The following is a 12,707-nucleotide window of genomic DNA, read 5'->3' as shown; positions in this document are numbered from 1 at the left end:
CTCTCGCTGTAGTGTCAGAAAATGCAGGCAGTGGGTTGTTGCCTTGCCCACAGAGTGCCAGCTGTGATACTTGGGGCTGTACATTCTGTGGTGCAGACTGGAGCCAGCTTAGCAGCAGCACTGTTACACTGTGGTGGCTTTGCGTGTGCCACAAGAAGCCTTTAGATAATCATAATCTGGATCAAATTAGAACCAAAAATCTACTGGAGGAAGATCATATGGGGCATCAGTGGTCCCCAGAGCCAGTGGCATTCCTAAATGGTTTGGTTTATTATAAAGTCAACTTCCATCACAAAACAAGTAACATGGCTGAGCAGTGCAGTGTGCACACATCTGGATGCTCCTGCGCCAGAAACTAGCTAAGGAAATACTCTTTGACCACAGCTGTGTCCACACCAGTCTAGGGTCTGTGAAAGAACCAGCAAAGGTAGTGTGGCACAAGAAGTTACTCGGCAGAACTGGAGTGGCAGCTGTATACCATAAATAAGGGTGAATCAAGGTTTCCTAAATGGAAAATGCCAGAATTAGCGGGAGTGGGGGCGGGGGCAGGTAATGACATTTTTGTGCTACCAAAAGGGCATTGTGGACAAAGGAGCAAAAGAAAGAGCAGAGTGGAAATTGGAGTACGTGGAGCAGACAGGGATTTCACAAGCCTCTTGATTTTCTGCGTGCTTCTGAAAGAGAAGGCTCTCCAAAGAAAAGGCATTTCTGACACTTTGTTGAAGTTGTAAGGAGCCAGATTTGGGTATTTCCATGCAGACCAAACAGTGACAGCATTCTGTGCCTGACCCTGTACCGTCAGCTCCTTGGTAAGAGCCTTGGCTCTTTCCAGCCAGGCCGTGGCTCATGTGCATCTTCAGGCCCAAGCAGGAGCAAACACACCAGGGGTACAGCTGAGATGTTCACAGCAGCCATGTGGCAGGGTTGTCTGGACTGGCTTTCTGGAGTATGGTTCTGTGTTAACTGTTCTCATTCTGAAGTCCTCCAGGTTTGGTGACCCTACCTGAAACCAGTAGCCTGCTCACTTGGGCAGCTTTACCCACATCGACTGGATTTTTGAACAATGCTCTGTGTCATGCTTACCTCGAAGTTTAACTTGGACAAGTCTACCTTCATCTTTCATTGCCAGAAACATTCTGCATTGTCAGGCTTTAGACAGCCCAATGAGGCTGTGGCCAGCCTGATCTAGTGTGAGGTGTCCCTGCCCGTGGCAGGGGGTTTGGAGCTAGACAATCCTAGCAGTCCCTTCCGACCCTGACTGGTTCTATGATTGTCATCTGATTTCTTAGGATGAAACAAAAACACACCCACAGAAACACCTCCTTCCTGTCCCTGCTCCATGCTCAAAGCTCTCCAAATGAGGGCAGGGTTCTTCTGCCTTCTGTGGTGTAAAATGTTGTGTAGCCTGTCTGCAATGGAATTGAAGCCATCACAGGTGATGGGTTTGCACTGCTCTTTAGCCCACCGTGTCTCTTACTCTGAGGAAGGTTCTTCATTCCTCGTCCTGGTTTTCCAGGAACCATCTGACCTCCAGGATAGCTGAAAGTGGCCAACTGCTGCTGTTCACACAGCTATAACTTTGCTCAAGGCATTGGTTCTCGTGGGAACTGGCAGGCCAGCTGACCTGTGGGAACGAAACAGTGGCTGGGAAGTGGCAAAGCCTCCTTCAAGTAGCAGCTCAGACTTCACCCTCCACAAGATATCCCACTCTTCCCAAAAATGCCCTCACCATTGCTTACAGGGGTGCTGGCAAAGCCCACTGGTTAGCAGTGCCGCGTTGAGGGAAGGCTCCCTTGCTTTTCTGGGATGCCTGATGGCACTGCAAATAAAGCAGATCCTCTTTACAGTCCCAACTTTGCCAACAGTTGAGGAGTCACTGACTACACAGTCCCCAGTGGGGCTAAAGTCCTTGTGAGGTTGTGGTCCCAGGTTTGAAAGGGGAATCACAGCCAGACCTGAGAGGCTTCCAGAAAGCAGCCAAATCACCTGCTCACATGTTTCAGCAAACCTGTTGTTAGCGTCAACTTCTAGCAGTGAGTACCCTGACAGCAGCCTGGTTCAGCTTGGCTGCTTTATTTGAATCATCCAATTAGGGAATTGTGGCTCTCAGGTTTGCAGTGCACTGAAATTGTTGAGCTCCACGATCAGCAAAGCTGGCAAGAGCCAACGGCGCAAGCAACCTCGGCTCACTGTATTGTGATGAAGTGAGCTCAGGACATGCTCTTCTGGATGGATCTGGCTGTGGTCCATGCAGCATTCCATGTAAGCCTCTGGAAAATGTGCCCTGTTTTTCCAGGCAGGAGGCACGAGATTACTCTGATCCATAGCCTCTACCACAGTACTAATTAGCAGGGCTTGCTAACCAGGGACGTCAGATTTGCAAATGAAACTCTAGAAGGGCATCAGTAAGGAACAGGCTGCTGAAGCCAAATGGAAAACATGAACCAATAAAAAGGCTGAACTAGCTGGAAGTGCAAGCTCAGGCTTTGAAGTCAGTTCAAGTACTGCATGCTTTAATTTTGGTGTAATCTTCTGATGGGGGTACAAATAAGCACTCAGAAACAGATTTTGTAAGGCTTGGCCCAATGGTAGATGAATCAGTGTGTTGATGGTTACCAACAATTGCACAGCCAGAGGAGCTGTGGTCTTTGTTCAATTAGATTGGATAATTGGCTTCAGTGGGAGTTTGGGGTGCGGAGCAAATGAAGTGTCACAGCCCTCGACTCTCGTAAGATTCCTTAGCAGAGGCTAAGCTTTTGCATTCAGAACAACCTGAACAGGGATTCAGGGAAAAATAAGTCCCTCCAGAGTTCATCTGCTCATTGCCCAGCCCCAGTATGGCTTTGAAAATACTTAGTCATCTGGACAGATACTCACATCTTACCTGGTTTTAGAACCCCTCTGGTGACAATAAGGACAGCAAAAGCTCTCTGGGCAGTTTGTTTCCACTGCTGAAGTGTTGTCTGGCAGTGCAGCCTGTGCTTAGTGCTGCATTCCCCTGGCAAGCCCCGGGAAGCATATGTATTGCTGTGGTTTGATTTCCTAGCCCTTTGTTGTTGTTGTTCTAGCAGACTTTGGTGTGGAGCTGCAGAGGAAAAGCTGTGCTTGCCTGGTGCCTCAGAACAGAAAAGCCAAGAGGACTGCTTTTGTCCTGGGGACAGCCCTCTGAAGGCCTGCTTCTGCCAGGTGCTGAGCATCTCTGGAGACATGAATTAAGAGAACAAGTTCAGGGTGAGGAAGTCAGGAGTTAAGCTGATCTTTGAACTGGAAAGTCACAACTGGTGGATGAGCAGTCACACACTCTCCTTTTCCAGACCATTAGCTTGAAACCTGCAAATCATTTACCAGAGTATTTAGTGAATGGTCAACACCTGCTCTTAATTACATCCTCCTTAAGGAGAAAAAGCCATAGGTAAAGCTATTTTTTCCTGCTGCATATGCTTCCCAGAGGAAGAAGAGCTCCCCCAAAGTGCATTTCCAGCAGCTGTGCAGACCTGTGGAGACACCCATGCACATTCCTCAGCAGCACAAGTGCAATGTCTCCATCCTCTCAGATGCAAGCAAGTACAAACTCAAACACCCAGAGACATTCATTTCAGAAGAAAACCATGGAAGGTGGTGGCTGGAATATTGTCTTTGGAAGTAGGTTAAATACATCAAGCTTAAGCCCTGTGCACTAAATCCCTGGCAGAATCTAAATGCTTGAGAAGACTCCAGAGGGAACTCAGAGCTGCCTGCCAGTTCCTGAAGGATCCTGCAGGAAGGCTGCAGAGGGACTGCTCCTGAGGGTGCCTAGAGACAGGCCAAGGGGGAATGGTTTGGAGCTAAGGCAGAGCAGGGTTAGAGTGGAGCTGAGGAAAAAGTTGTTGAGTGTGAGGGTGGTGAGAGTCTGGCCCAGGCTGCCCAGGGAGGCTGTGGCTGCCTCCTTGGTGGGGGTGTTACAGGCCAGGCTGGATGAGGCCTTGAGCAGTTGAGTCTAGCTGAGAGGTGTCCCTGCCCATGGTGAGGAGGTTGGAGCAGAGGTCGTTTCCAGCCTGAGCCTTTCTATGCCGTGGGCTGTAGATGACTGTGCATGTCTGTGAACACACACAGAGAGAGCCACAGAGAGATTTAGCTCAGTTACAATGGGGACAGAGCTGCAGACTGAATTGCAGGGCATCACTGGTTGGCATAACGCTGAGTGGACAGAGACAGTTTGCAAACGCTGCTCACAGCAGGACCAAAGCACTTGGTTTGGTGTGGAGTCTGCCAGAGGTGAGTGGTACTCACCACAGTGGTGGCACTGTGGCTCTTGGGCGGGGGCTGGTCCGCTGCTGAGGACAGTTTGGCAGGGCTGCACAGATGCACGAGGAGGTTTATCATCCATGACAAATAGCTGTATGAGAGGCTTCATTTTAGCAGGGATCCAGGTGTGGTCCAAGTCAGCGCTCCCAGCGTGAGATGAGCCTTGCCTACGTGTCCCTGGAGTGCCTGCAAACGCCATGGAGGCAAGCACGCAGCACAGCAGAGCCTGGCTGCCGCCCTCCAGCCTCCGCTGGCGTGTACCCTGCCCAGCAGCAGCAGCAGCAGCAGGTGGCCTGTCCCGTGCTGCTCACCCTGCTACACAGCACTGCCTTCATGGCATTTCACAGCTCTTCTTTGCCTTTCACAGCAGTGAGTGGTAGGCCACACAGTACAGTGCCCTGCTCACTGCAAGATGCTACATGCACTCAACGTTAAACTTCACTGTGACTGAAATTTGGGAACACATGTAAAACAGGGGCAGGAATTTTATGGGTTACTCCCTTGTGGCTTCCACTGAGGTGCTCTTGCTCAGGTAACCTCACACAAGCAAACAGCCCAAACACAGGAGGAATGGAAATAAGCATTAAGCAAACTCTGTGTCTAAACTGTGAGGAAGGTAGGAACTGAACCAGATCTCCCTTGATCCCTCTGCCAGGACATACAAGCAGGGTAGCTGCATCCACAAAAGACAGTCTCCTGCTTCCCTGCTAGCCTGTTTGAAGCAACTCCTGATGGAAATCCCATCCAGTTCTTGGCCATTGTACCAAGAGGCACTGCAGAACTGGGTTTGATTCTAAGCTCTTTAGGACCAAGGCCACCTACTTGTGTGGGCCGTGCACACTTGTGGACTCTCACACTTGTAAGCAAATCAGCAACAGGAGACTCAGTGTCAGCCACGTTGATATGCAATACAGTGGCAGATGTTTATTTTCTACCTTTGTTTGATGTCCCATGGTCCTTAGTAGCACTCCAAACTGTCACCTTTGCTCTGGAAGTGTAAGGACAGACCCGAGATGCACGTTTGGTTTGTGTCTGCTGCCCATCTCTAATGGATTTCTCTGCATTTCCTTCCTCAAGGAGATTTCACTCTGCCTGCAAAAGGTGCCAGAATGTCATTTCTGCCTTGCAGCTTGATGACACAGTCAAAGTAGCTCTTCCAGAAACACAGCAAAAAGAGAGAACCAAGCATGGTTGGCTTGGCCCTCCACAGCAGCCAGCCTGCCATCCAAGTGCTCACTTGCTTTGCCCCCCTCTAAGCAGGACAAGGGGAGAAAAGAGGGAAAACAGGAAAGAGAAAGCTTGGGAGTCAGGATAAGGAAGAAAGATTGCTCACCAATTTCTGTTGCAGGCAAAGTGGACTCAAATTTGGGAAATTAATTTATTGCCAGTTAGAGAAAATCATTATGGATGGAGGAGGCGAGAAGAGGGCAGAAGGAACACAAGGGCAGACCGAGCAACGCTGCAGTTCTCTCTGAAGCTGCATGCAGAAAATGCTGCCCCAGGAAAAGTGTGGTTAGAGTACTAGAGAGGGCAGGACACCACCTTGCCTAAAATAGCAGTGCTGAAGTACAGAATGGGAGGAGGAAGGAGGAGCAGAGAAGGGCAGGCAGGATTAGTCCAAGTTCCATTAATCTTTTCTAAATCCATCTGATTTCAGCAAAGGCTTTAAAAAACCCAAACACAAAAGCTCCAGGGGGTTCTTCCATCTAGGAATTCAAACTCTGAGGCAAAATCTGTTTCCCTGTCTTTAGCAGAGCTCTTTGCAGTCCCACTTGTTTCTCCCATCCTAAAGCTTCCTTGGCTTTGGCAGGGACGATCTCCTGCTGTGTCAGACCCCTGCCAGCAGTTCCTGACAGCTTCCTCCAGACATCTCACACTAACATTTAAAATACTCTAACTTGAAAGCTTAGACACCTTTCACAGACCACCGTTTTGCAACAAAATTCCATCTGGTCAGCATTAGGTCGTAGTCATAGGATGGGTTGGGAAGGACCTCCAAAGGTCATCCAGTCCAACCCCCTGCACTCAGCAGGGACATCCTCCAGTAGAGCAGCTTGCTCAGAGTCTTGTCCAGCCTGACCTTGAATATCTCCAGGGATGGGCCTCAGCCACCTCCCTGGGCAACCTGTCACAGTGTTCCAGCACCTTCATGGTGCAGAACTTGTTCCTCACACCCAATCTAAATCTGCTCTGCTCTCATTTGTCCTGTCCCTGCAGGCCTTTGCAAACAGTCCCTCTGCAGCCTGCTTGTAGCTCCTCCAGGTATTGGCAGGCTGCTATTACGTCTGCCTGGAGCCTTCTTGTCTCCAGGCTGAACAATCTCAGCTCCCTCAGCCTGTCCTCACAGCCCCCTGATCATTTTCATGACCCTCCAATAATTCTGATTAGAGGCAAAAATAATCTTTCCTTCATGTTAAGGCCATGCAGGTTAGTCAGACATGATTAGGAGTGGGATAACTTGATTCCAGTGAGCATCAGCACTGGTAGGAGGATCAGCTGTTAAGAACCCATATCTCCAGGTGCCTCTGTTGGCAGTCAGGTACTCACTTTGTTTCTTAAGAGGCTTTGAGTGTCTCTTCACAGTCATGCTGCTCCGTGAAGTGCTCCATCTTGCAGAGTTTCCAGGCTTTGGGAAGGACACAGATGAAGCTCCTGTGTGTGGAAAGAAAGAAAATTATGGGAAACTGAATGGATTGCATATCCCATGGTGCTATCCAAGCACATCTGCTATTTAAGGAGCACAGATCACAACATCCTTGGGGAGGTCCTGAGAGAGTGTACCTGGTGACACAAGGGACATGCAATGTCCCTGGCACAGCACACTGACAGCTGACAAAACAGGTTCAGCTCTCTGCTTCTACATGAGTTGATAAAGCATATATAGAGAAGGCTCCAGGGGGACCTCAGAGCTGCTGCCACTGCCTGAAGGGATCCTGCAGGAAGGCTGCAGAAGGACTGCTCCTGAGGGTGCCTGGAGACAGGCCAAGGGGGAATGGTTTGGAGCTGAGGCAGAGCAGGGTTAGAGTGGAGCTGAGGAAGAAGTTGTTGAGTGTGAGGGTGGTGAGAGTCTGGCCCAGGCTGCCCAGGGAGGCTGTGGCTGCCTCCTTGGTAGGGGTGTTGAAGGCCAGGCTGGATGAGGCTTTGAGTAGCTGAGTCTAGCTGAGAGGTGTCCCTCTGACACCTCTAGCTGAGCCATTCTGAGATTCTGTGTGGTGATTCTATGATTCTAAGACATCAGGGAGGTGCAACATGTATGTAAACTAGATAGGATTTAAATGTCAGAGCTTGGTTAACAACCTGTAAGGAGTGATGAAGACATTTCCTCCATCTCTTCTTGCATTTTAAGGAGGATTCTCTCCTGCTCCAGGGCTTCTATGTATTTGGAAAATGACCAGGAGGCCTGCAAGAACCGTTAGAACCCATCAGCCTGCTGCCCACGTCACTTGGAGTTCCCTGTCCATTTGAAATGTCCTTACAAGGTCTGTCCTGACCACACTGGGCTCCTGGGCTCAACAGTGTTGCTGCAAAGACGCAGATCTCCAAACGCCAGGAAATGCAGTTTGAGCACTGACAGGTATGATACTGCCTTTTATGTATTCTCCATCCCTGGTCTGAGCCCTGTTCTCTTCCCTTTCTTCTTCAAAACCTAAATACAGCAGGCCCCTTCCCGCCCAGATACTGCCACTGCATGCTGGTAGGGACTTGAGTTTTAACTCCCTGCCACTATGTCCTGTCTCATAGTAACAGAGGTCTCATTAGCCTCAGAGCTTTCTGCCTGTGCCCACTGCAGGAAGATGCTGCTGCCACTAGAGACAGACCAACTGGAGCTGTCAACCTTCCTTTGCTAAGGAAAAAGGTTGCCCTCTAGACTGCAGCAGCCATAGTTCAGGGTCCAGGTGCATTTTAGCTCACTCTGCCAAGTCAGACTGGCAACTGTGCTTCTGCCTTCTTTTTCCTTCCAGCATGAGAAGTTTGTGACTGCTCTGTTGTGGCATGGCTCAGTAAGAACTTCTAGCACCTTCCTGTAGCAGAAAGGGGCTGGGAGGAGAAAGTGCTCTGTAGAAGACTATTGCTCTTCCTGCAGCTCCCTGCCTCCTGCTGAGGCGCAGGGTACTGCTCTGCTGCCACACTCAGCTCTTTCAAGTTCCTAATCTAGGGCAGGGTGTCCCGGCCCATGGCAGGGAGGTTGGAACCAGATGATCCTTGTGGTCCCTTCCAACTCTGACTGTGATTCTAATTCTCCTAAGTAGGTGCAAGCAGAAGCGACAAGGGCACCGAGGGGTGGGAGTGTGCGCACAGCTACGCAGCTTGCACTGGCACTGTGGTTTCAGATCCCAGGGTTGTTTCAGCCTGACTGTTTCTGCGTTCTGCCCACAGCTGATCTGATGCCACAGGAGGAGCTCCATGGAATAGGTGGCCAAAGTGTGTCTGAGTCCTCATAGCATGACTGCACAGACTGTGGCAGTGCCAAGTGAGCTATGAATGATGCCCTGCTATGCCCAAGGTGGCATGTCTTCTCCTCCTAGTGCTGCAATGACACAACTGCAGATTTGATGCCTAGTGAGAAGTGTTCTAGGGGAAGCTGTACAAGGTGATTTTCTGACAGATTTCCTATGCAAGCACTCAGAGCTCCTAAATTAGCTCAACATCAGCAGGACAGGACTCAAGCCTAAACAAAGGCGTCTCAGGATATGAATTCCACATGCAATGAAATGGTTTTGATCCAGATTTTAACTTCCTTCTCTTCCATTTAACTGTAAACTTTCCTAACTATGCACACACAAGGGCTGGATGTGTTGTTAGGTATTGATACTACTTAGAACCTACATCTTAAAACCCCCTAACCACCTGCGAGGTAATGCACACAGGAATCGGAGGGCAATGCCCAGTTACTGCAGAACCTCCTGACAGCAGCATTCAAAACCAAGCTGCACCCTCCCACACTCCCAGGGTCATTTGATCTCTATAGGATGATGGTATCAGTAGCAATGCATTTATTACTCACCTGCCATCCATAGCCATCTGGAAATGAAGCTGGGCCTCTCTCCATACCAGTCACATTTGCCACACCACTGTTGGTCAGACTGCTGAGTTTTGCCTCTGCCTCTTTAGTCTGCCAACAAGAGAAGCTCATGACTAGCTGTAAACAATAGCTGAGTCACTCAAAGCAAAAAGCCAAGCCTGAGAATCACAGAATCGAGCAGGTTGGAAGAGACCTCCAGGCTCATCCAGCCCAGCCTAGCACCCAGCCCTGGCTAAGCAACCAGAGCATGGCACTAAGTGCCCCAGCCAGGCTTCCAGGCTTGGCTTCAACACCTCCAGCCACAGCCACTCCACCACCTCCCTGGGCAGCCCATTCCAGTGCCAATCACTCTCTCTGCCAACAACTTCCTCCTAACATCCAGCCTAGACCTGCCCTGGCACAGCTTGAGACTGTGTCCCCTTCTTCTGGTGCTGGCTGCCTGGCAGCAGAGCCCAACCCCACCTGGCTACAGCCTCCCTGCAGGTAGTTGTAGGCAGCAGCGAGGCCACCCCCGAACCTCCTCTTCTGCAGGAAGAAACTGCGGTCGCTGGTGAGAGACAAACACTTAGCAGTATCCTCTGTGGGTGCTGCATCATTGGAATAGCTGTGTTGTCCCTGAGGCAGCAGAAATCTCAGGCAAGAGAAGAGGGAAGGGCAGATTCTTTGAACAACAGAAAAAGGGGGAAGGGTTTCAGAGATGTAACTGTTGCACCTGTTCTGTCAAGAGATTTCAAAAGTAGCTGCTTTCCTGGTAATTCCACACGAGCAGAGCAGCCTGCAGCCTGTTTACTGAACTGCCTGGCACCTTCTAACATGTCTTACCCTGGTTCCCAGCTTGGAATGGCAATTCATCTTTCCCACTTGTTCCCCATGAAACCTAGGCTTGTGCCCTCCTGGCCAAGTTTGCTCTCTACTTCCTCAGTCTTAATCAGAACTCGCTGTTGGAGCCAGTGCAGAGGAGGCCACCAAGATGCTGAGAGGGCTGCAGCAGCTCTGCTCTGAGCACAGACTGGGAGAGTTGGGGCTCTGCAGCCTGGAGAAGAGAAGGCTTCCAGGAAACCTTGGAGTGGCCTTGTAGTATCTGAAGAGGGCTACAGGAGGGCTGGGGAGGGACTATTGACAAGGTCTGGTAATGACAGGATTAGGAGGAATGGGTTTGAACTGGCAGAGGGGAGATTGAAACTGGATGTTAGAAGTTGTTTGCAGTGAGGGTGGTGAGACACTGGCACAGGCTGCCCAGGGAGGTTGTGGTTGCTCCCTCCCTGGAGGTGTTCAAGGCCAGGTTGGACGAGGCCTTGAGTGACCTGTTCTAGTGGGAGGTGTCCCTGCCTGTGGCAGGGGGTTGGAACTGGATGAGCTTTCAGGTCACTTCCAACCTGAACAAGACAAAAAAAAGTCTTAGAGAGAAGCAACAAACAGATGGAAAAGAGAAGTCTGTGGAAAGACAGAAGTGCCTTCCCTTGAAATATGGCATTCCTGCAGCCCAGGGCTGCCGGTGGCCTTGCCAGACATACCTGTGTGGGGGCAGCCTGCTTTGGAGACAGGAACTGGACTTCTTGGAGTCTAGAGTTCACTTGACCTTGGTGTGTGGCCTTGAGCAACACTTCAGCACTCCTCAGTTTTGTCTGACAACACAAGAGAGGATCACACATCCACCTGTTCCTGTGGGCACAGCTGGCCATGGTGCTCAGGTGGCTCTCACCATCAGCAATAGCTCAGCTCAGGTGTACACAGGATTGCAGAGGGGCAAAGGCCTTTAAGTGATGCTTAGGACAGTTTGCAAGGCAAACAGTTCTTCTGCCCTTCAAGGAATGTTCTCTGCTCAAGGCTGGCCAAACATTTTGTGAAAAATAAACTCTTGCAAAGCCTATGGCCAATAGGGAAGAAATCCATTGGATTTTAATAATGAAATCCCAAGAAAAACAATTTTACAGGCAAGCATTCCACTGCTGAGGTCAAGTTCTGATAGTGCACTGCAAGTGTCTGGGAGCTGACTGTGAGCTGTCTGACAATGCCACCTCAAAGCTGAGAGACAGTTGAGAGAGTAGAAAGAGCAGACAAAGCAATCAGCAGATGCTTGCTATGGAAATAATGTGCAGGCCTTGCAAATGCTCCTTCTGAGACACAGGTCTGCAATCTGCTTTGCTTTCAGCAGTGACCCAGGACTGTGAATTCTAAGGCAGGACAGTACCTGCTGGAAGTGCAAACAGGTCTGCAGGTACCCATTTCACACCACGGACCTCACACAGATGGTTTGGGTTTATATTTAGCCTCTCTTTGGCTCTTCTTGGGGTACAAAGGATGGCTAAAACACATTTTCCCCTCTGCTTAATGGGAGGAGTGTTCTGTTGATTCATCTGCTTCAGGTTCAACACCTGGATAGACACTGGCAGCGTTGGGAACTGACTGCCCTAGGACCAGGGCCCACATAAAGCATCAGTTCTCACAAAACCACTTCGGGAGCTTTGGGTCAGGCCAGGAAAGAGATGTTTTAATTCACACGCGCTTGCTCAGCAAGGAGGCTCTGTGCAGTTCCTCAGCTGTCACCTGAAACTTTGCAAGCCTCTCCTCGGCTGCTTTCCACTCCTTCTTTCGTGTCCTTTTGGCCCTTTCTCTCTCCAAGGCAAGCAGAACTTTGTCACTGGCTGCATCGCTTCGAAACTTACAAAACTTGGGCCAGAATTTAAAGAGAAGAGCGAAAACAGTCATCTGCACAGGGAGACGAGGAGAAAGTTAGTCCCAGGCGCAGCAAGCAGCCAGGGCTTGCCGTAAAAGCAAACGCAGTCCACCCTGAGAGTGCAACGACCCTTTGAGCACACAGCCCCGCTCCTCCCAACCCCTGTGTGCTGCCAGCCCGGCCCAGCTCTGCTCAGCACATGCTTTTCATCAGCCCGTTGGTTACTGGAGAGAGCTCTTCCTAACGCAGGCACTTGGTGTTTGCCACATTTCCCTGGGCAGTCGTTAGCTCACCAACAGCATCCCCCGCGCCGCGCCGCAGCCTGCTCGCACACAGCCCGGGCTGGCTGCAGCAGCCTCTGCTGGGCTCTGGCAGATGCTCAGGTCACTGGGGAGGGCATTTGCTCCCTCCTCGAGGGAAAGGAAATACCTTTTCTTTGCCTCTGGAAAGCCTCTTAAACCACATTACAGATCTATGAGCAAATCGTGGATAACTTTTAAATGATATAATCTCTCACAGGGTCTTTTTTGAACTGGAATAAGAAAAACAATTGTAGAAAAGCAAACAGTGGGGCCGAGTGGATGCTGGTGCTGCACGCAGCCAGGCTCACGGCTTGTTTAGATGCTTAATCCTCACTGAGGAACCTGGCTTCAGAGGAGCCAAGGGTGCTCCCTGCTGCTGGCTCGGTGCGCTTGGAAGTGACATGGTCACTGTCATGTTCCA

The 12,707-nt window shown here is 50.4% G+C and overlaps 1 protein-coding gene across 1 annotated transcript in view; it reads right to left on the bottom strand.

Annotated features, from left to right (window-relative positions):
- Positions 1-4,297: 4,297 nt before the first annotated feature.
- The window catches only part of RGS22 (regulator of G protein signaling 22), a 56,284-nt gene continuing 47,874 nt past the window's right edge, over positions 4,298-12,707 (bottom strand). Inside the window, exons 22-27 of the mRNA XM_064154024.1 lie at positions 11,855-12,016; positions 9,290-9,397; positions 7,582-7,684; positions 6,832-6,936; positions 5,220-5,376; positions 4,298-4,375 (exon numbers count right to left, since the gene is read on the bottom strand). Of these exons, the coding sequence (XP_064010094.1) occupies positions 5,357-5,376; positions 6,832-6,936; positions 7,582-7,684; positions 9,290-9,397; positions 11,855-12,016 (498 nt within the window). The 3' untranslated portion in view covers positions 4,298-4,375; positions 5,220-5,356. The remainder of the gene's footprint in view (positions 4,376-5,219; positions 5,377-6,831; positions 6,937-7,581; positions 7,685-9,289; positions 9,398-11,854; positions 12,017-12,707) is intronic.

This window comes from Pogoniulus pusillus, chromosome 14 (assembly GCF_015220805.1).
Source record: "Pogoniulus pusillus isolate bPogPus1 chromosome 14, bPogPus1.pri, whole genome shotgun sequence".
In the NCBI taxonomy this organism is placed as follows: Eukaryota; Metazoa; Chordata; class Aves; order Piciformes; family Lybiidae; genus Pogoniulus; species Pogoniulus pusillus.
The sequence above is the reverse complement of the archived record's forward strand: the minus strand, read 5'-3'. Positions and strand labels throughout refer to the sequence as shown.